Source organism: Clinocottus analis, unplaced genomic scaffold, assembly GCF_023055335.1.
Source record: "Clinocottus analis isolate CAN_PGR_092001 unplaced genomic scaffold, fCliAna1.0.p SCAF_27, whole genome shotgun sequence".
Taxonomy (NCBI): Eukaryota; Metazoa; Chordata; class Actinopteri; order Perciformes; family Cottidae; genus Clinocottus; species Clinocottus analis.
In genome coordinates, this window is record NW_027176009.1 from 3572016 (window position 1) to 3595000 (window position 22985).

Here is a 22985-nt window from a genome sequence, read left to right on the forward strand (position 1 = left end):
CTGACAAAACCGCAGAGGAGAGGAAAACACTACCTCTACCATCATGAAGGGAGAGCTTCATGCTTGTTCTGTCGTTCCTCTTCTTATATGTAGCTTTGACCACAGAAATGGAAGATATCCAAACTGAACATTTCTCAAAAATTAAAACGTGGACTGGTAAACAATGAGAGACCAATTCTGAAGCTGAGTGGGTGGCTTCAAACGACGGGACAGAATACTCTCTCTTTACACGTGGATATACTATTACATAAGCTATTATATTAATTACTTAAACAGCTCTCTAGGAAGCAGTGTTCCGGCCCGGTGTATGTTCCTGGGGCTTTTATTGTGAAGGGAAAAACGGAAAGAGAGGAAATGTTCTGGTGAAGTGTGTGACTAAAAGTTGGTTACTGTCTTGTGCAAACTAATGCAGTATCGGTTGTTTTATTAATAATCAGAAGTATATAATAAGAAAACCATCGGGATTCAATCTAGATAAGTGTATAAGGCAGTTCGCTAAGGGAGCTAGCTAGTTAGCTAACGTTAGTCACTGCTAAAATGCACTTAGATCTCATATGTCACATCAGCTTAATGTTTTTGCAGAAAAGAGAAGAAAAAATGACAGACTGTGGGAGCATGATGAAGAACTGTTTTTTTTTTTTTTTTTAATGTGTTGTGCAGAGGGCAGCCGTTTGCCAGCAATTTTATATATATTCGTTTACTGGCAATTTTTTGCCAGTATTTGATGTATTAGGTTGTATTTGAGGTGTTTAGTTGTATTTGATGTATTAAGTTGTATTTGATGTGTTAAGTTGTATTTGATGTATTAAGTTGTATTTGATGTATTAAGTTGTATTTGATCTGTTAAGTTGTATTTGTAGTGTGGTGTGATGAAAATGGCAGCTTTATTACTGCTCCAGTTCTTAATAATTAATCTATATGAGCTGTTGTATATATGTCATTCTTCATTGTTTAAATTTCTATGCATCACCTCTGTGACCGCGCTTAACATAATCAAACTTTATTAAACCTCTACTTAAAGTTGAACTTATCAATATTTACCATAACCAATATAACAGTAATAACTTTAATCTGTAAAGAAGACACACAATAATTATTGACACTATTCGGTTTAATCAATACAGTGCAATATTGTTGGCCTTTATATCCCATAACAGGGGAAGTATTAGATATTAAAAACAATTTTATTTTGTTTAGTTTGACTACTGCTGACATCCAAAGGTTTCGTACTGTGATTCCATCTCCCTTATGCCAAAATAGGGAATTCTGTATTCTTCTGTTTGACCCTCTGCATCTGTGGGCCAATACTCAATCCAGGTTCTCTCTCCAAGTGTATACTGGTACCTGAGGAGAGCAGAGGGAAAAATGTAGAAAAATGTAATGGTTCTTCAAGAGAACAGTTATGTGTAATACGCCGCAACACAACATGAAAAAGCCTCCTGCCTCTGTCTTTATGTTAAATTACTCTGTCAATAGCAACAGAAACAAGAAAGGCTCAGTTGATTTAGTAATAGAAAGCAGTAAAAACATTTAAATACATAAAACACACATTCAAACAATGAACAAACTTACGATTGTTCTCGATCATCTCTGTGAATATCCGTGGATGCGCCCATGATAAGGTATTCTTTGCCTTTTATCAGATCTAGGGACTCCCTGCAGTGAGGATAACTGAGGAATGTGCGCAGTTTATTCAGTGGACCCACATCACTGCTTCCTGTAATTAAAATATAAGCAAACATAGAAAAGGTAAGAATGTAATGGATAGCTAAAGGTACAATACAACACATTAGTGATGTATTCTCACATATTTCCCAGTGCAACAATGGAATCATGCTTCACAAAATAGTTGGACATACGCTTATTTGATTTTTTGTAAACACTTAGATCGATACCTCTATTGATAAAAACCACGGTCTTCTAACTTAGCTTAGCATAAAGACAGGAAACAATTAGCCTTGCTCTGTATAAAGGCGCCAAAATCGGCCTTCTAGCACCTCAAATATACTCTGTTTAATCAATAATAAAAAAGATTTGTTAAAATTATAATTCTAGTGTGAAGCAATTAGGGAAATGAATTGGCAGAAATGTAATAAAATATTATTGGGTTGTTTTCTTTAGAGTATAATCACCTAAAGTGTTTTTGTTACCTTTGAATTCATCGTTTACAGTATAACTACAAAGAGAGCGGGTCTTCTTCATTAAAACCTCTATGTTGCACCGCCATGTTTCTACATAGACCAGACTGGACAATCCAGATCCAGATGGAGCCATTTGTGTCGGCCGCTGTAGTTTTCCTACACGCTTGACACACGGGAACATTTTTGGTTGGTTGCAATCTAAAACGTTCTTGCTCGATGCAGCCAGACTGTACTGGAATATCTCTTGGCTCGGACCAACCAGTAACTTCCTGCAGTGTCTGCTTGTTACCTTGCAATGTAAGCCAATTTTTATCCAACTCTCTGACAAAAAACAAATATGCGCATGTCCCAAAATAATGAATACCCACCTTCTTTCAAGACTTTCTTTACCCGCACTGTGTAAACATCAGTGGACACCTCGTTTTTAAACTCTTCCAGGATCACTTTGTACGCTTAGGACAGACAAGTTGCAGACTGTTAGCAGAGTTGCTTACTTATTAATCTCTCACTCACACCAACATACATGTGTTGTATGAATGTGCTTTATGAATGCAGTCACGCTCACTTACCGAAATCTATTTTATTGTTCACTTCAGTCTCGCAGATCTTGTTAGTGCGCTGATCATTGCTGACTTTGTCCTTCTTCTGCATACTGCAATTCTCTGGAAAAACACAATTTACAAAGTAAAAACACGACTGATGACCCTATAAAATAAAACATTTTAAATGTGAGAGGAAGTGTTAATGGGTGAGTCAAGCTGGACCTAAATCATAATTTTAGTAATTCTTCGGCTCGACTGCTGCTCGGATCCTACAGGTGCTTCTTGCCTCTGACAAAAAGTTCTGATCATTAAGTTACAATATGGTGATTTACTGTGAACTATGTCCATCCAATAAGGAAACGACACAACATCTGATGGTAAATGTAATCGCAAAACCATTGGTATCTTTCTGGGGAAGCTGAGTAGGTTCTCTGCCATTTTAGTTGTTTCAGTTTTCTCCTGTTTTGTGGTTAGACGTGTTTCCTTTTCTACAATAGGCCAGTTTGACCTTGTGTTCCAGGTAGTGTGTTTTTTTGTTTTGTTTTGGCCTTGAAGACGCTGACGCCTTTTGCTTTTGTTTTAGTTGATTTACTTGTTAAACTATAAGCTGTCAATATATTTCACCTGCCTGGTTGTTTCCCTTCCTTGCTCCACCTTTGTCAGCTATTTTTTTCCTATACATGTGTGTTACGCCTGTGTACCTCTAGGCTCCGTAGACAGGCCGCAACAGTGTGTGTGTGTGTGTGTGTGTGTGTGTGTGTGTGTGTGTGTGTGTGTGTGTGTGTGTGTCTGAGACAGAAAGTAGTTTGGCTTCATCCTGTTTACCTTCAGCACATGTGCATTCATTATTTCTACAGAGCCGCATTAGCTCTCCCTTTTGCCTCTCTGGATGGTAGAATTTCACACAATGTGTTTCTGCAATGAAGAAGAAAGATATTTGAAACGAAGTTTGTGATAGCTGCAGTACATCAAAAAATGTATATTAAATACTTTGAAAATGTAATATGCACTGCTTAGCCACAGTGTTGTCTACTCTGACATCTATTGGTGACTCTGAGACTCACGGTCATAGTATTCATAGACAGACACAGTAGCTGGTTGAAGGACGCCCACTTTCAGATCTTGTTTGATCCTAAAAGTGATCTCCTCGGGTCGTGTGTGAGAAACCTGTGGACAAACATATACGGAGATAAACACACAAAGAACAAGGCAGAGAGAAAAATGATCAAGGCCAGAAACAGTGATGTCCTACCTTGTCCAGGTAGATGATGAGTGAGCCTTTTTCTGACAGGGCTGTGTCCATCTCATATTTCGATATGGTGGGAGCACGTCCTTTGGACAACTACAACACACACACACACACCTACTTTTTCTGCTAATAAACAAAGCTTGTGAATTGTATGTGGGTATACATGTATCTGCCAGTTCTTACTTGGTCCAGGTCAGTGTTCACAACAGAAAAGCCAGTTAGCAAGGCAATATCCAAGATTGACATGGATGCATCGCGGTCCTTGTCCTTATACCTGCACACAAAATACAAGATTATTAAGTAATCATATTTAATAATAACAGCATTATTCCAGCAATAACAGAGACGGAGATGAATAATTATGTTTTTAAAAGTTCTGTATAAAGCCATGTTACTGTAACATTGGTCAGAATGACATATTTATTGTACTCACAAAATCTCTATTTTCAGTTTGTATATCTTCTCATCCTCAACTTTTTTCTCTGCAGAACAGAAAGTATTTGAGTATTTTGTATATTTGTTTCTTATAAAGTACAGTGCAGATAAAGACTGATAAAATGACAGCAAATTAACAGAAGAGAGGGAGTACGCAACATTACCCGGGATGAGCTCCACAGACAAGTTGAACTTCTGACAGTCACTCTTCTTTTCTTTAGGCAGAGCGTAATACAGCGACACCATCTGTCACAGAGATGAAAGTGCAGCATAAAATGTTATAAACTAATTGAAATGGGTCTTACAAATAAAGTAGTCGTCTCATCTGGGATTCTAAAAGGATTTGAATACCAGTCCTTTTGCCCTTCATGCAATGCAATTCGGCTTCGGAGAAAATGATTTAATTGAAACAGCCACCTGTTGGAGGTGCTGTTGGAGTTGTATTTATTGATCTCAAGAAGGCATTTGACACTGTTAATCATAGTGCTAAATAGATCACAGTATGTCCAAATACAGAATTATGCATCCATCTGCCTTCCAATATCCAGTTGTATGCAGATGACACTGCAATTTGCTTGCATGGTGGTAAAATGGGACAAGTTGCAAATTAACTCACTAACTCAATGGTTCATGCAACTGCAATGGTAAAAGCAATGTTGTTAATATATCCAAAACAGTATGTATGTTTTTTTGTTTTTTTTACCAAAACAAACTCTGTTTTACCTGAATGCAAGTATCTCGGAGTACTTTTTGATTCCAAATTATCATTCAAATCTCAGGTGAAAAAGGTCTGTGATCAGGTCAGATTTAATGCACTGGACTGTAACTCCATTCCAAGAACCATTAGAAAAGTTCATTTAAAGCTCAATTAAAGAAATGGTTAGTTAGTAACCAGCTCTGTCAGCACTAGAACGTAACTGCTCGTTCATGGCCTCAATCGGTCCATGCTGAACTTTCCTGTCTGTCTGTTGTCATCTTGACTTTGCCGGTCATACATCAGATGATGGCTACCTGCATGCTTTTATTGTTGTTTAGCTGTGTCTCACTGATGCGCGCGCGCACACACACACACACACACACACACACACACACACACACACACACACACACACACACACACACACACACACCATACTTTTATGTGCTGTGCCTCTGACATGGATGTTTTTTTTAGTGTCCAACTATGCAGCATATTTGCTTTGTGTGTGTTTAATTTGTGAGCCTCTGTGTTGCATGTCTGTTAGTACTTAACAATGTTTAAGAGTCTCCTGAATGATGATACTATATATTTGTTATATTTGTGCATGTATTGTGAAATGTCTATATTGTATAACTTTGAATATTTAATTTTATTTCTGTTTTTAGGTTTGCTTTTTAACATCTGGTTCTCGGCACTACAGAGGAAACATAGCCCCTTGGCTAACTCTGAATTTACTTACTGTCAATGTTGCCTCTCCTGAGCCGGTGGCAGTCACTTTCACATCCTGATTTATGTCATTGATCTGTAGGAATTTAAATATGCACACAAATACACAGACAGTCAGGGATCAGCAGAGTAAACCTGCAGGAAACAACCGGAGTGGTAATATTAATGAGCCACAGAGAGTTTGTTTGTGTGTCTTCTCACTTTAGATGTTCTGGTGGAGTAGTGGTTGTCTTTGTTGAAGTTCAACTTCACAGGACTCGACCTGCCCGGCAACACGATGTCCACATTCAGATTATAGTCTGGTTCTTTAGCACTGGTCCAGTACTGTGCTATTGCCTGGTACACTATTATGGTAGCCTAGATAGAAAAATAGTGAGAAAACAAGACTTAGAAAAAACAAGTTCCAAGTTAACAGGATGGAGGTATCAACATGCAGAGAGAGGACAGTGTTACCTGAGTTGATCCATAGCCTCCGCCCACCTTCTGCTGCTTGTTGAACCATCTCACAACAGGTCTGGCTTCTTCATAGGCCTGAGGTGTTCATTGTCCAGGAAGAAAGTTAGGGCAGATCTAACACTATGGCTCACAAAATGTGCACTAAATTAATTACTATAAATATTTAACTTCACTTAATTAAAGTCAAACCTTGCAACTTGTTTTTTTGTTTTGAAATGTCTATTATACCTTTTAAAATGATATAAATAGCCCATGTGGTTGAGGAGATATTCTGTATTTAATGTGGGTATGCAAACCATTTGCAGTTTTTGAGAAAAAATGGCTGGGGTTCAAGTGGGGTTCAAAAGGATAACAGAAGGAAAGTAAATGGTTGACATTTCCTGTGGTATGCAGTTACATATAGACTTTAAGAATATTACAGTTGAAGATTGTATGTAACCTGCCAGTTTCCAAGTCTACTATAGAGCTTCTAAATCAATGTTTCCCATTATGGCACAACCAAATAGCAGCTACTTGAAACTTGAAACAAACATTTCAATGCATTGGCATTACTGATACACACATTTCAATGACTTTCATTTTCAACCCCTGCAACCTTTTTAGTCAGGGAACATGGATGATAACTGAGTGGTGTGGTTTTTGTAGTATGTAGCAAGTGGGACATGCTCACCTCAACCTTCACCAGAGCAAGAAGAGCATAAGCTGTGGCCTCCAGAGTGTAAACACGTCCCTTAGGTGTCGGCCAGTGGGACAACTCTGAGGAAGACGCACAGAAATAACATTTTATTACAATGCTGTACCTGGAACAAGCTTAATTCACTGGTAATTCTCCGATCCCTCGTTTTAGAATATTTACAGAAATTAAAAATTAAAAAGAAGAATGTAAAATCTCCTCAATTTAAACATTTTTAATTGTTCTATCTTTCTACATAGAAGTCCAGCTGTGAACTGATTTTTAAGAACAATACAGATTATTGATATTGAAGAGAGGTGAAAAAAATCTGATATTTGGTTTCAACACTTAACACAAATAAGCATTTCTGATAAAGATCCATTACATTTGTAGTTCAAAATATTTTCCCAAGCAGAAAACTTTATGGCTGAAAAATAATGTTGATGACACTCTTTGTAAAAAAAAAATAACCTAAAAACATATCTTGGCCATTTTTGCATTCAACAAAAGTTATCCAATGATATTGCCCAACATACCATTGTGTTGGGTAGGCTCTAATAAAATTATTATGGTAATTATTAATAGATAATAATCAAACACTAAAACATAGAATCTGTTGTTAGATATTAGTTTAAGAATATTGCTTTGTGACGACACCTGGGGAAGCAAACTTGTAGAGGATCTGCTTGTTCAGTTCGCCCTCATTGGCCAGGGCATATGATGTCATCGCAACAGCATACGAGTTGGTGAGGCTGGGGAGACGCCTTTTCAGATAGGCCACCGCTTTGTGTATACTGCCGGGGAGACTCTGGATGAAAACACAAGAAAAGAAGGAGAAAGAAGACATGAGGAGAGAACAGTGATGACAGTAACCCGTCCAGTTTAAATATGCCATTCTGTCAGGATTGTTGTCACATTTGATGCTGGGACATTAGCAAAGTGTGTGTCCCGTCTCACCCTCTCCCGTGTTTTGTGTGGATCTAATGCTCCATGGAAATGCCAAATCAAGGGTTGGCAGCAAATGTATCCATTTTGAATGTGTCACAGGCTTAGAAAACATTATATAACCTCAACTGACCATTTAACATTTAATAAACCCCCCTCCTTGAACTGCAATTGCTATTTTGGTTTCGCAACGGTCTCTAGACTCGTCAGGTCTGTCCACCCACTGAAGATGTCTTCAAATAGTTTTTATTCATTCTAAAAACACAGGAGCAAGTAAGGAATGTATGTATGAGTATTTGAACAGAACAAGTCTGATTGAACAATTTTCCTTTCCATATTTATAATGCAAGGACAAACTGGCTCTACATTTCAGTAATTCTTCAACCAACTCACAGAGCTAATGTTAGCGAAAATGGGTTTTTAATTACAGTTAGACATAAAGAGCCTAAGTATTTTGAATAATAAACTTGCGCTTGTCGTAATTGTAAACTGAATGTGCGGCGCAAGAACAGAAAGCTAGAATGAAGTCGCGACAGTAACTAAGAGAGACAGGACTTCGCAGATGTTGCTTCTGTAGTGGCCGGCTGTGGCCAGGTGGGGGCGCACTGATGTACGATGTTATGATATACGTAAGAGAAGAGGATTATTAAAGTTGTCTAGTTGCATCCTGATGTTGTGTCCTTGAATACGGAGTATGTAGGCACAATACATCTTGTCAGAAGCTTATAACCCGTGACAGACAGAGTCTGGTGGTACAGACAACTTGTCGGGAGAGTTTGACGGTGTGGAGTTTGACGGTGACGTGTGGAGAGCTAAAGCAAAAGATCGACGGTAAAAGCTAATAACAAGCTAGCGGGAAGCTACTAGCACACCGCATGGATCACATCTTTACCATACCACCACCGGGACCTTTCGACTTCGAGCCAAGCTCGTGGCCCGCATGGATAAAAAGATTTGAACTCTTCAGGCTGGCTTCTGGATTAAAAGAAAAAGACAAAGCTTACCAGGTTAATTCTCTTATTTACACAAAGGGTGATAAGTCTGATGATATCCTGAGTGCACTGTAGTTGGCTGAGGATAAACAAGATGACGATGATGAGGTAAAAAATGCTTTTGACATTTTGTGGGAGCAAAGCCAGGAAGTTGGCGAAACTGCAGAGAACTTCATCACAGCAGTACAGCTAGCTGAACATTGCAAATATAGTGTCTTGCGTGAAGAAATGATCCGAGACTGGATTGTTTTTGGGATACGTGATGCCAAATTGTCTGAAAAAATGCAGCTCAACCCTTGAACTATGGCTCAGCCGAAGAGGTGAAAAAGCAGCAAGAGGTCAGCCGATTCACCGCGGCAAATAGATGCAATGGCGTACAACAGTAAGAGACAGGTTTATAGGAAAAATCCTGCTCAGCGCGTAAGCTATTTTCAGCCTCAGCCTGCCTCAACCAACCCAAAACAGTGTGGGAAGTGTGGCAAAACCCCTACACATCCGTGGACTGAAGGCCCAGTAAAAGATGTTGAATATAGAAGATGTCAAAAGAGGGGACACTTTGCGGCTGTGCGCAGATCAGCTCAAAAGCTAGAATCCATTGAGGAGGATTATGTGGCAGCTTATTTGGGAGCTGTTGACCATTCACAGTCGTCTACATGGACTGAAATGCTTACCATTAACGGTGGCCCGATGTGCTTTAAAGTGGACACGGCGGCATCGGTGACTGCCATCCCAGAAACAGAATACACACAAGAGAAATATGGCAGCTACACAGTGATACGCAGACCTCTGCTGGGCCCCGCCAGTAAACCTCTGGATGTCAAAGGACAAGTGATGCTGTCATTTAGGGAGGCAACAGAAAGATTGAGGTGTTCATCGTGAAAGACCTGACCACACCCTTATTGAGCCTGCCAGCCATTCGCAGACTGCAGATGATTCCTCAGCTCCATAGCATAGACAATGCAGAGGCACACTTCAGCTCAACCTACGCAGATGTCTTCACAGGGCTAGGTAAACTTAATAGTGAATATAAAATGAAGCTGAAAGACAATGCACCACCCTATGCCCTCTCTGCCCCACGACGTGCAGCCATCTCACTCCGGGCCAAAGTTGAAGATAAATTAGACCGGATGGAGAAAATGGAGATCATAGCCCATGTTGAAGAACGAACTGAATGGTGTGCAGGCATGGTCCCCTTTTGTGAATACATCGGGGAAACTACGCATTTGCGTAGATTTAACCCATTTGAATGAGAGTGTCATCAGAGAGAAACAAATCTTACCGGCAGTGGACCAGACCCTGGCCAAGCCAGAAGAAGCTAGAGTCTTCCCAAAGCTTGATGCGACATCAGGCTTGTGGCAAGTTACACTCCATCAAGACTCAATTTCCACCACGCTTGTCTGACTGGACAAAGCCAATTTGTGATCTTTTGAAGACAGAGAACAGCTGGACAACGGGAGCGCCCCGAACAGAAAGCGTTCTTGGACACTAAGAAAGCATTGTATTCAGAGACTGTGTTAGCCCAATACAGCCCAAACCACGAAACCATGGTGTCAGTGGATGCCTCTTTGTATGGACTAGAGGCGTCTTGACACAAAAACAGCCAGGCGGTGAGTGGAGACCTGTGGTTTTCATTTTCAAGGAGTTTGATCAAAGCCAAGTCAAGATATGCCTAAATAGAAAAAGAGGCTTCAGCTACCACCTGTGCATGTGAGCGCCTGCGCGGATACTTGAGCGGTCTAGATTTTACCATTAGAACAGATCACAAGCCACTCATAACACTTCTGAAATCCAGAGCACTGGATGACCTTCCGCCGAGGACTATCAGACTTTCAGATTTCAACATCATTCATGTCCCAGGTAAAAACCTGATAACACCTGATGCTCTGTCCAGAGCGCCTCTTCCAGTCACAGCCACAGAGGAGGAGAAAGACCTGGAAAAGGAATGCAAAGCTTACTTGGACAGTGTAGTAGAAAGCCTGCCAGCCATACCGACGAAGCTGGAACAAATTAGGAGCGCACAAACCTCTGACAACACCTGTAAGCGTCTCAGTCAATACATTGACTGATACAGGACAGAGACAGACTCCAACGGATCGTCAGGTCTGCAGAGAGAACTATTGGTTCCAGCCTGCCCTCCATCCTGGACTTGTACACCTCCAGAGTCAGGAAGCGGGCTGGAAAGATCACAGCAGACCCCTCAAACCCTGGACACAAGCTGTTCCAACTCCTCCCCTCTGGGAGGCACTACAGAGCACTGTACGCCAAAACCACCAGACACAGGAACAGCTTCTTCCCACTGGCTGTCAGTCTGTTGAACAACTGAACAATTAGTCAGTCACTTACACCTGCACTACCTGCACTTTCTGGACTACTGTTTACTGTTTCCTAATGTCTTATTTTTCTGGTCTCTCTTTTATATCTCGCTTGAAAAGAAGTACGAAGCGCAGAATCCGGCATCAAATTCCATGCATGTGAGAATGTTCATGGCCATTAAAGCTGATTCTGATTCTGATTGCAAACGGCTGGCCTGAACGCAGACGAGGTGTGCATGAGCTGCTGTTGCCCTACTGGCCTGAAAGGTCAGTCCTGCATGAAGGAGGAGGACTGCTCATGAAAGATAAGAGACTCATAATCCCTGAACACATGAGACCTGACATCCTACAGAGACTTCACCAGGGACATCGAGGCATCAACAAATGCCTAGCTAGGGCTAGAGAATCTGTCTGGTGGCCATAGGCATCACGTCTGCTGTAAAGCAGATGGTCAAGCGATGTGAGATTTGTGCACGTGAAGCTCAAACACCTGTCGAGCCTCTGCTCACGATTGACCTCCCAAGCAGACCATGGCAGAGGGTCGCAGCAGATCTTTTCCAATGGCAGAATGGGAACTATTTAGTCATGATAGACTACTTCTCTAATTACTTCCCATTAGAGGTTTTCCAGGCACGTCCAACTGGGAAGAGGCCCCGGGGAAGACCCAGGACACGCTGGAGGGATTATATCTCCCGGCTGGCCTGGGAACGTCTCGGGGTCCCCCAGAACGAGCTGGAAAATGTTGCGGGTGAGAGGGAAGCCTGGGTCGGTCTGCTGGGTGTGCTGCCACTGCGACCCGACCCCGGATAAGCGGCGGAAAATGGATGGATGGATGGATGGAGACTACTTCTCTCGCTATATTAAAGTTTGCACCCTACCTGGAGGCACGACAGCTGAACAGACTATTGCAGGATTTAAAGCTGTGTTTGCCAGGTATGGTTGCCCAGAAGTTCTTGTCACGGACAGCAATCCTCAGTTTTACTGTCATAAATTCTCTTAGTTTGACTTTACACATGTGACAAGCAGGAAGGCTGAACGGGCCGTCAGAATGGTTAAGTCTCTTTTAGAGAAAGAGGGAGATTTCTACAGAGCTCTGCTGGTCTAGAGGTCTACTCCATTGGCACACGGGACCTCCTCAGCACAACTACCGATGGGGAGGAAAATCAGAACCTCAGACCCAGTGTCACCGCTGCAGCTGCAACCACAATGTCCTGATCTCGAAGAATTCAGAGAAAAGGACACTGCGTTGAAACTGCAACTGCAAAAAACGTTCAACCGGAGACACCACACTCAAACCCTGCCACCTCTTCAGTCTGGACAGCAGCTGTGGATAGCTTTATCCGCAGAAAGCGTTGGTTCATTCATCATGAGTGTAGAATCTGAAATTGAAGAAAGAAAAACATTGTATAGCGATGAGGTACTCACATTAACTGTGTCGGCACATAGTGTGCGTGACTCCTGCATGGCAATGAGGCAGAAGGCCGTCATGGAGGCATCGGAATCGGCGCCGAGAACATCACCCTACACATGTACAAACACAAACCTGTTGATTTGTATAAAGGACCAGCCAGTGACATGGAATCATTTCCATCATGTTATTTTGAGGCACTTTGATGAAGAATTAATGATAAAAAAAATCCATTTACGAACAATCATCTCTCCGTGGTACACCTTTCCAACTTCTGTAAACATGCCGTCAGGTTGCTGCGTGTTGAGAATCAGATACTTAACAGCGTCACAGATGTGTTTGTTTTGTATTGCCACCAGACTGTTAGCCATGGCAAACACCTTGGTAACATAAGCTGTCAGCCTTAGAGAGGAGAGAGAGAGAGAGGTTTCCTTCATTTGCACGTGAAATACGCCTTCGTCACATCAGAATTTAGGAGGAGGATGAGGAAACATTTGTATGTATGAGTTTTGGGATATTTTAAAGCCTCACCAGGTGCTACTTTTGTGTTTGGGCCACACAGCAAAAGACCCATCTTGTTTACGGTAACTGAGCTCCTTCTGATAGCCTGGACACAAACAAGAAAACACAACTAGTGAGCTCTGTGACGTCTTTCTCCTGTTACAGTCGTTTCAATGATTCTGCTGGCAATACTCTTTTATTTTAACTCATATGGTCTATGTACTGCATTTGGACCATTACTACTCAGTGTCTCTTGGATCCGTGGTAACATGCATTGCTGTCTATAATCCTTTTTTTCTTTTTAATACCACTTCTGCAATGTCAGAAACTTAAAACTCCCACACATCAACAAGATTCCTGGTATCTGAGCCAACACCTACCAGTCTTGATGTGTTGAAGGGCTTCAGCACGTTTCTGAAAGCCAACAGTTTCCCACTGGTTGGTCTTGTCCAAATAAGTTGCGGCAATGACAGGTAGAGTCATGTGGATCATGTTCTGCTCTCCACAGCCTGAGGGTTGGTAGATCAGACTACCCATGGAGTTTCCACTCACGGCGTTCTCCACCAGTGCAGAAACTTGTTCTCTCCCTGCATTCATACATGTAACATATATATATATATTTTTTTAACAAATCAACAAGAAGAAACAACTAAGGAAACATGCGTCCCCCACAACCATTGAGGAGGTCATTTCTCCTAAAGAACAATGCCAATTTACAGGCACGATATCACCTAACGTGCTCAAATGTGACATTGCATCTCACCTGTCACAGAGATCTGTGTGCTAGTAGGTGTGTTTGGAACCAAATCTTTCTTAGGAATGTTACTGTTGAGAGTTTCTTCTTGTTTACCAGCTGAAGAGATAAACAATGGGCAAGTTGCAGGATCAATACTAAAGTGATAAAAACCCAATATTTCCAAATGACTAGCTTTTTATGGATAAACTCACCAACACCGTCAGTAGAGGGTTTTAGAGTTATAATCTGAGGAGATTTAACCAGTACACCTTCAGGCTGGAAAAACAACAGGACAAACATTAGAACTCACAACTATATTTCAGTAGTTTGCTGGTGTGGAACAAAACAAAAATCTTCTCTTCATTTTGAAAAGGCTGGTACACATATGCATAAGGCTAACAGGGAGATAGGTCACTGTTCCTCTTACCACAACCCGCAGCATCTTCATGATTCCATCATTGAGCGACGAATCTCTAACAGCTGCTTTGACCTCAATGCGGTATTGCCCTTCTTTCATGGGAATAACAACGAACGGAACAGATCGTGTACTTTGGGGTTCAACTTCAACTTCCTGACGATACTTCCCACGTTTAGAGGCTGCACTGCACACATTCTCCTCCTCAATCAGATCCACACGCACCTTGAAAACAGGACAAAGATGGAGAAAGAGAATGAAATATGTGTATCTGATCAAAGATTAAGACCCACATTGAGTGGACAAAGATCAAAGTTAGCTTTCTTATTATTATGCCTATATATAAATATCCATATCCATATATATATATATATATATATATATATATATATATATATATATATATATATATATATATATATATATAGGGCGCCGAAGGGTCGCCGAGCACATTCGGCCAGAACAAATTTTTTATTGCCACTCGAATGTCAGTCCAATAATCACTGTTGTTTTTGTTGGAACGGAGACTTACCAGGACAGGATCGGGGCTGTAGTTGTGAAGGATTGCTTTGACTTCCAGCTGCTCTCCACGGACAGCAGTGTACGGCACCCGAAGATCAATGAAGAATTGCTTCCGGACAATTACCTCTAACGGGTCGCCAACACAGATTCCTTTAAAATGGGAGGGATAAAAACCAAAAAAACCAAATGAGGAAAAAAGGGGCAGAGAGAAAGGTGTAACGGATGGGAGAGGTTTACAGATTTTGGTCACTGAATCCTCACCGTGAGTTCTTGAGAGACTAATGCCAGTGAACTGCCAGGTTGTGATTGAGTCTTTCAGAGGATCATTCCTCGTCAATGATGTGGTGGCACTGAAACAAAGAAAATGTTTAACACTTTGAGAGGTAAAGAGTAGATTTAATCCTAGTGGTGTCAGTATTAAGTTATCGGTATATTGGTGTGGACATATTTCAGTTGATTCACCAGTTAGGTGTTTCGCTTGGACAAGCAGGCAGTTTGATTTCGTTCCACAGCCAACTTTCAGGGAACTTGGTGCGAGTGACAATGTCATTGCTGTCACTGTAGCTGCTTTCATCCACCTCACCTAAAGAATCATTAAAAAGGTTACTATTTTCATTCAGTATGACCATGAATCACTCTCAGAGCTTCACAACATCGCCTCTCCCCGTCTCTTACTGCGAGCCAGTTGGAGGTTTTCCTCCTTGTCAGCTCGCTGGGTTTCCATCTCCTTGCAGCAGTGCAGAAAGGCCGTGACACAGGCTTCACCATCACTGATGTACTCGCTGCGCCTCTCACATGTGTATTTGAGGAGGGTTTCCCTCATGCCATCTAAACAACAGTCACGTTGCAGCTCGTTGTTTTGATATTGACTCACTGGGAACAAAGAGGTTGTGGTAGAGAGACACAGGTAAGAAGATACACCACCAAGTTAACTGGAAATCAAATTAGAAACATAAATTGTGCTTCTTTAATTGACATGACCTCCTACATTAGATCGTCGATTTGAATAAGGTAACTCAAACAAAACACTGAATGGGACAGGGACTGACAAGAAAGGACAGCTTCAGTATGGAAAGTAGGAGCCTGAAGAAATACATTGACTTTAAACTCAAGAAAGCGTAAAGTAAAAACAGTTTCAGCTCACGTTTATCTGTCTACTAATGCAAAGCATTGCAAAGGCGAGAATGTGAAAGTCAACAGGACAAGCTGTTCAATGGCAAACATTGTGAGAAATGAGTGACTGATTATGACTGATGATGTGTTTATTGGGTAGTTTAGAGCTGTGGTTCTTACGTAAGCTGGTTGTGACTTCCATGACAGTAGTGGCTCGTTTCCTCCTGCTGGGGGCCGGACAGTTCAATTCTGGAAACACAGACGTGATTCATTTTAAAAGGTTGGACCTAGATATTGGTGTAATGCAGTGGCATTATAAGCCTTCTCTGCTAGCCTAAACAGAATCACAAAGTTATAGCTATTTTATAATGTAAATGTTTTTCACAGATACACTACCTGTTTTATAATTATTTTTCCCTATTAGCTCATTTTCTCATTGCACAGCTGTCTTCATCTGTTCTTCTGCACCTTTAGGCCTCTGGTAAGGCTTCTTGGGAAATGTTTGACAGACGATGTTCTTCTACTGTCCACTAGATGCTTACCGTAAAATGCGAGCGAGCTATGCGAGCGAGCTACGTGCCTGCTCTGTATTTGGGAATATATTTCACGTGAATTTTGTATGTCCCTGCAACTGCTGCTAAATTTAGAATAGGACAAATCAGCCGTCAAAGTTGAGAAAAAAAACCTATCAGCTTTCCAATCCAAATTTTATGGTACTGAAAAAACACTTGACCTATAGGGTTGAATAAAGGTCTATGTGCCCATTTCTCCAAATAAAAGATATTTAATTGACACAATTTTTAAACCGAAAGAAGGGGCGTGTTCAGGAAAGGGGAGAGTAAAGTAGTATCACCTTGTCTGTAGGGTGTCCCAGCAGCCGTGTTGGACTCAAATATCAGCCCAGCATCGTAAAACACACTCATACTGTCCTTCCCTCCACCTGGTGTGCAGCCGGTGTCGTGCTTCTCTACAATGTCCCACACCTGAGCAGGTTTAACAAACAAACATAATCTATAAAGTCACATGACATATCGGATATGTACACATGAACTCATGCAATGTATCCTTTTCAAATAATTTCAGAAATAAATATGAATTTAAGTAATTGCCTTTTTCTGGGTGAGACGGTGCTTGTTGTTCAGGACGTAGACACCTTTGTCAACTGCCACCAGTCCCACCGTGGCCTCTGGATCTCCTGTGATCTTCAGACCAAACATCCGGCGGGGCTCATAGGATGGATTGGGTCTTAAAGATTCAAGCTTGAGCTGAATGTGAAAGAGAGGTCAGTAAATGAGACATTTGCTAAAACAGTTTCATACAAAAAAATATGTCTGAGAAATTAATTTGCAAATTAATTCATCAGTGTGTGTGTGTGAGTGTTTTGTTTGTCCACTTAAACTCTACATCAGTGGTGTGTGTCTCACCGAGCCCATGCAGGAGTCCTTGACGTCCACCCAAACAGAGTCTGATACCACTTCATTGGTATTTGTATGGTAGTAGGCTATGATGCGAAACGATGGCAGCATTTCTTTGGTAATAGAAACTATCAGGGAAATGAGAACTTGATCTTTGGTCCTGTAACGGTCACTTCTCACCAGCTGACCTCTGCTCAAGATCTAGGGACGCAGATTTGAACAGCACTTATCAGACATGAGTGACACACAACGTGGGACGCAATCAAAAGAGTAATATACATGCACACATGCACACGTGTAGAACTTTTTTCACCATGTATGTGATGTCAGTGTCATGGTTTTCTTGTCGTTTGAGGTGGAGGTTGATTTTCATGTTGTCTCCTAATTTCAGCTCAGCTGTATCCACACCTGCAAATGTGACATGTTGTGATAAAACACAAAAGATGTAATGCATTGTGCGCACTTTTCCACTGCTATCTCCTTTTTCATCTGATGTTATTTCAGGATGACTCTCACCAATGTGGATGTAGTTATTGCTCTTTGTTGTATATGGAAGAGCTACCATAGAGGCTGAAGCTTCTCTTTCAGGGCCGATACCTGCATTGGTCTTTGCCTGCAAATGAAGACACACACAGGTAAGCACACACACACACACACACAAACACACACACCAGAGTCCCAAGTCCTATCTCAACTTAACGTGGCTGCTAAATAGAACGGCAGACTTAGGCTGACAAGATGAATTTCCACCATTCACATACTGTACGGTAAATGTGTGAACAGCAAAATGTTTGCAAACAAAAGCTGAAATTCAAAAAGGGTAAAAGATTTCAGAGACTTACAGTGATTGTGAGTGTTGGGATTCTTGCCCCTGTATTGATGGTAAGCCTTGCTATGCCGTTGGCTGCGGTGTTGCCCCGCACCTGGCCTGGATCCACCACCACGCTCAAGTCGTGTGCTGGACTTTTGTCAGGATTCAAAACTTCAACCTGCCATCAGAAACACAAACAACTGCACAATCAGAAATCTGACTTATATTTGACCCCTTTTAAGGTTATTTTTACTTTATTTTTAAGTGTCATGACGTAGTTCTTGGTGACCCAAACTGTTGATGGAAAAATTGCTTCTTTCTGTTTGTCAAAATCTGCCTCAACATCCCAATGAAAGGGATACAAATTTAAATTCATTAAAAAAAAAAAAAATCTAATCAATAACAGTAATGAAAAGAGCATCAAGCAGCATGTGACTTGCACATTTACGACGTGCTGCTATCTGGGTGTTCTGAGTCACTATATTTCACAAGTTTAATGTTTTCTGCAAAGTTCTTTTAGTTAAGAAGAAATATAGTAATTTGATCAAAAGAATTTATTCTGAATATGTAACAAATAATAATAATTAAAAGATACAATAAAAATAACAGTAATTGTAGACAGTTCATTATTAATAAAAAAATATGATATGTCTTTCAAGGAGCAGGCAGAAGTAGACATACTTTAATGGTCCTACCCCTTTCTATAACTTAAATAATGAACTTACTATTTAATACATATACACATAAGTAGTCATCTTAATGTAAACAACAACAACGAGTGTAAAAGTCCCGACAGAGACAAGACACCTTCCTTGTCCCTGTACCTTTGAAAACTATTTTTTCATACGTCTAATTGAACTCATTTATATCGATACTGGGCTTAATTTCTTCATACCGTTCCACATGTACTAAGATACACATGCTCTCCCTACACAATGCTTTTTTAGATTAAATCTTGTCTGAGAACATTGTTTTGTAGTTGCCCGGAAGTGCAAAGCCATATGCTGTTAGTTCATGTAAATGTTAATAAGTACTTTACCGTGACATCAAAGGGAACTCCTGGTTTGAAATATTTGGGTGTTTTCTTGAAGTGGATGGTGTAAGGTGATGTGACGATCTGGATGTTTCTCAACTGTGCCTCCACCATTTCACTACCTGTGTGTTGATACGGAAACACAAACACATTATACACAAACTGATTAAAAGAGTATTTTATTTCATCTATTTATTCATTTTCTGATTTTCAGCTTAAATAACTGATACAAAAATTGTATCTTGACATCTTTATTTTCTATTCTCCTCTCATTCCTGTTTGGGGATTTTCAGACACGAATAATGATGTTGTTAGCTGGTAGTTGCTTCAATAAAATACACTGAAAAGGCACAAACAAACAAACAGCCTGTCTTTCTTACCGCTCGCCGTCAGCACGCTGACGGCCACGTATATGGAAGACCCCACCAGGTCCATGATGTTTGGGAAAGTCTTTATGATGTCCTCTCTCCTCAGTGTGACATGTCCCTCACCTTCCTGGATCTAATGTGACATAATATAGAAATGTATCTTCAAATACAGTTTAGTGAACAGCTAGGTTAATTCTGAACATCCTAAATAAATAATATATGTTGATAGAAAGGTAACAATTTAAACAAAATTACTGCAGACGTATGAATAATAGGAAATTGAGTTTTAGAGTGCTGAAAAACTTAAATACAGCAAGACTGTAAGAACGTGCTCACCGGGACTCTCCGAAGAGAACTTGGTAAGCTATGCTTTTGACCGTCTCGCAGAACTCCAAATACCACAAAGGCGTTCCCATTCACCTCTTTACCGAACAGATACCTAAAGCCACAAGACAGGGACGTCTTAAAGCCCACAATGAAGCAAAACAGAACAATCTAAAACAAAGAAAGAAGAAAGCCAAAGTGGCAACACAACCTCTGGACCACACACTTTATTTTTCCTCTTGCAATTAACCTGTCAATCAAACCTGGTCTCTCAAGCCACAAAACAAAAACCTTCACATACACAGCTTTGATGTTGACGGTGAGCTCTTTACTGTCCACGTAGAAGAAGGGAGTCATAGGTGTCAGTTTAACCTCAAAACTGGGCAGCACTGCAAAATGGAAAACATTTTATTGTGTGTCCAAGCAGGTAAACAATTAGTGGATGTTGTAGGTTCATATAGGTTTTAAATAGAAATGCAGTAATGATGGACTCACCGTATTCTTTGACCTCGAACTCTGCAGAAAAGCTCTGCTGTGGGTTGCTGTTGAACTTTGTCACCACCTTCCACAGTCCAACACTACACACAAAACACACACGCACACACAAGCACGCACACACACGCACACACACACATGGTGTGAAGTTATATTTACATGTATATTTTATACAAAAGAGCTGCTGCACCTAACTTGACATTTATTTATCTTATGTAATACATTTATACACCGAAATGTTGGTTTATAAAAAATAATACATTTCAAATATATATCACAAACACAGGATGGGTCAAAAATATTTAAATCTTGCTTTCCTGAAAACAAACTGTGAAAATCTTCCCAACCTTTGAAAGGAATAATGTGCAGTAACAACTCAGTGGTATCATAAATTACTTACCAACCAAGTTAAAGATATGTATCACTACAGCCAGGCTATGACTGACATAATTCTATATGTTGCTGTCCAAACACTAAATTAGCAACATGTAAATTAATTGTAAAACACATTTAAATAAAAAAAATATATATTAACCTGACAATTTCAGCAAGTTGGAAACTTCCAGAGTGGATTCCTGATTTCAACGAGACTGGATCAAGTGGTAAAATGATGCCTTCAGGTGTCTGAAAAGGAAACATTTTCCATAACCATGAACAAAGAGTGTTAAGTTCCCAATTAATACAGTAAATTCATGCCATATTTTATGCATGTATTTTTACTACAAGCCGCTGTCCTGGTCAACGTCTATTGACCATAAACTGTCTGATACTGACACTTATTTTAGCTATTTCTAAAACGTTTTGGTCTCCCACTGAAGGAAAGTCTAGATCCACCACTAGAGGGAGACATGCATTTATTTTTACTCCCAGTTGCAGCTGATTATATAATATCGTTCAATGCTGTGCTTATTTGAGATACATCACAATACCATAATCTCGATGGAAATAGAAGTATCAGTTTGGGCTTCAGCATCCCTCTCAACTGGCTTCATACCAGGCGTCACTGCAAACATCCTGAAAAAAACTGACAGATAGAGAAAAAGGTTCATTTTGCCGTCGAGGGTGGATTCATGTGACTGTTTCACAATTTTTTTGAAAAGAAAGTTATTTCCCATCATTGTCAAATCAATCAATTTTGAAATTTCACCAGGGCTGTTTGGGGTGTAGAGGGTCTTATCAGTCTGTATGAAGATGTAACCAGACTGAAAGGAGACCAAGACGACTTTCTCCAGCAGTCGGTCAGGAAACTGAGCTTGCAGGTACACATACTGCTTCATGGTAGCATCCTTACTGAAGTCTCCAGCAGGGATCTGAAACCAGTATGAAGAGACACCAGCAGTGCATCTAAATCATGTGCATTTCTGGATTCATTTATACATCATTTGCGGCCAAGTTATTGAAGCCAAGCAACAGTAACAGATAATTACATATTCAGTAACTGTGTTTAATGTACCGTTATCTGTCCAAGCTGTTGGAAGTTATTTCCAGTGTTAAGTGTCACAGGTGTGGTTGACAGCTTTTTGTTCTTGGTTGGGTGGTTCATCACATTGATTTGGACGTTGATGTCTGCTCCAGCGCAGTCTTGACACTCGACAAAGATTTGTTCTGCTGTACCTACACGCAACAAGTTGGGGGCAGACATCACCTTCCTGCAGAGCAGCGGTGAGAGAGGAAGAAATTGAGTAATACGATTGTTCTGTAGTCACTGTGTAAAAACATTACTTTTATGCATTTCAGGGACCATAAAACACACACATGAACTAGAAAAGTGTCTCTGGTGTGTATAAAAAAGGAAATGAATGGGGTTTTTTTCAAAAATTATGAGTGACTGTAACCCTAAGACATCCTAAAGCACACAGTAATGCACAAGCACTCAACATATGAGGCTGATAAGTCCAGTGTGTGCAAGATTTTCTGGACGGACAAACAGATTCAAGCACGCACGCACACAAGACCGGACGCGTGACCTCCCACAGGCTTACGTCTGGTGGAGATAATAATGGAAGGTTGTCACCGTTTAAACACAATTACAGATTTGCATGTTTGTCCAGAGATTTCAGGAGTGGATCTCTCAGAGAAGTGGTCCCAAACCTTTCTTGTGTACGATGCCTCGTCACAGGTATCGCTTTACTAAGAGGGTGAGTGTCCTTTTGTATGAGTTTTTTTTCTGTGCTTGATGATGGAAAATCTTTTTACAAGAAAAAATAAACATGGTTTTGTTTAAATGTTTAATGTTAATGTTAAATGTTTTCATCCTCTGACACCTCAGATTCATCTTGGTTCCAAAGCCTCAGGTTGAAAACCACTGTCTTAGAGGCTGTGAGCTAAAGTTTGAATTCACCCAAATCACCCATAAACAAACATGTTTACCCAGATGAGGATTTTGACTGCATGGACTTCACCCATAATGAGTAATCTATTGATTACTTTGATGAAGAGCCAGCACAATTCATCATGACAGACTCTTGCTTTGTCTGACCCCCAATGACTGATATCTCTTTTTTAAAATACCCTATAATAATAGTATATATATATATATATATATATATATATATATATATATATATATATATATATATATATATATATATATATTAGAGCTGTGAACAATAACGCGTTAACGCGCTATGATTAAATTACGGGATTAATGCATTAATTTTTTAACGCATGCAC

At 40.4% G+C, this 22985-nt stretch overlaps 1 protein-coding gene across 1 annotated transcript in view; it reads right to left on the bottom strand.

Moving 5' to 3' along the window:
• Window positions 1-1144: 1144 nt before the first annotated feature.
• LOC137795196 (complement C3-like) overlaps window positions 1145-22985 on the bottom strand; it is a 24113-nt gene continuing 2272 nt past the window's right edge. The window contains exons 2-43 of the mRNA XM_068592540.1: window positions 21766-21961; window positions 21460-21622; window positions 21242-21336; window positions 20848-20936; window positions 20313-20395; window positions 20119-20206; window positions 19830-19932; window positions 19506-19626; window positions 19132-19247; window positions 18124-18270; window positions 17798-17894; window positions 17595-17689; window positions 17291-17482; window positions 16976-17131; window positions 16720-16849; window positions 16047-16115; window positions 15429-15626; window positions 15216-15336; window positions 15015-15103; window positions 14764-14903; window positions 14244-14456; window positions 14029-14092; window positions 13844-13933; window positions 13461-13667; window positions 13111-13186; window positions 12822-12981; window positions 12597-12692; window positions 7580-7730; window positions 6920-7005; window positions 6247-6324; window positions 5995-6150; window positions 5807-5869; window positions 4532-4613; window positions 4366-4414; window positions 4116-4206; window positions 3936-4025; window positions 3748-3850; window positions 3509-3598; window positions 2711-2803; window positions 2510-2593; window positions 1573-1717; window positions 1145-1344 (exon numbers count right to left, since the gene is read on the bottom strand). Of these exons, the coding sequence (XP_068448641.1) occupies window positions 1203-1344; window positions 1573-1717; window positions 2510-2593; window positions 2711-2803; window positions 3509-3598; window positions 3748-3850; window positions 3936-4025; window positions 4116-4206; window positions 4366-4414; window positions 4532-4613; window positions 5807-5869; window positions 5995-6150; window positions 6247-6324; window positions 6920-7005; window positions 7580-7730; window positions 12597-12692; window positions 12822-12981; window positions 13111-13186; window positions 13461-13667; window positions 13844-13933; window positions 14029-14092; window positions 14244-14456; window positions 14764-14903; window positions 15015-15103; window positions 15216-15336; window positions 15429-15626; window positions 16047-16115; window positions 16720-16849; window positions 16976-17131; window positions 17291-17482; window positions 17595-17689; window positions 17798-17894; window positions 18124-18270; window positions 19132-19247; window positions 19506-19626; window positions 19830-19932; window positions 20119-20206; window positions 20313-20395; window positions 20848-20936; window positions 21242-21336; window positions 21460-21622; window positions 21766-21961 (4897 nt within the window). The 3' untranslated portion in view covers window positions 1145-1202. The remainder of the gene's footprint in view (window positions 1345-1572; window positions 1718-2509; window positions 2594-2710; window positions 2804-3508; window positions 3599-3747; window positions 3851-3935; window positions 4026-4115; window positions 4207-4365; window positions 4415-4531; window positions 4614-5806; window positions 5870-5994; window positions 6151-6246; window positions 6325-6919; window positions 7006-7579; window positions 7731-12596; window positions 12693-12821; window positions 12982-13110; window positions 13187-13460; window positions 13668-13843; window positions 13934-14028; window positions 14093-14243; window positions 14457-14763; window positions 14904-15014; window positions 15104-15215; window positions 15337-15428; window positions 15627-16046; window positions 16116-16719; window positions 16850-16975; window positions 17132-17290; window positions 17483-17594; window positions 17690-17797; window positions 17895-18123; window positions 18271-19131; window positions 19248-19505; window positions 19627-19829; window positions 19933-20118; window positions 20207-20312; window positions 20396-20847; window positions 20937-21241; window positions 21337-21459; window positions 21623-21765; window positions 21962-22985) is intronic.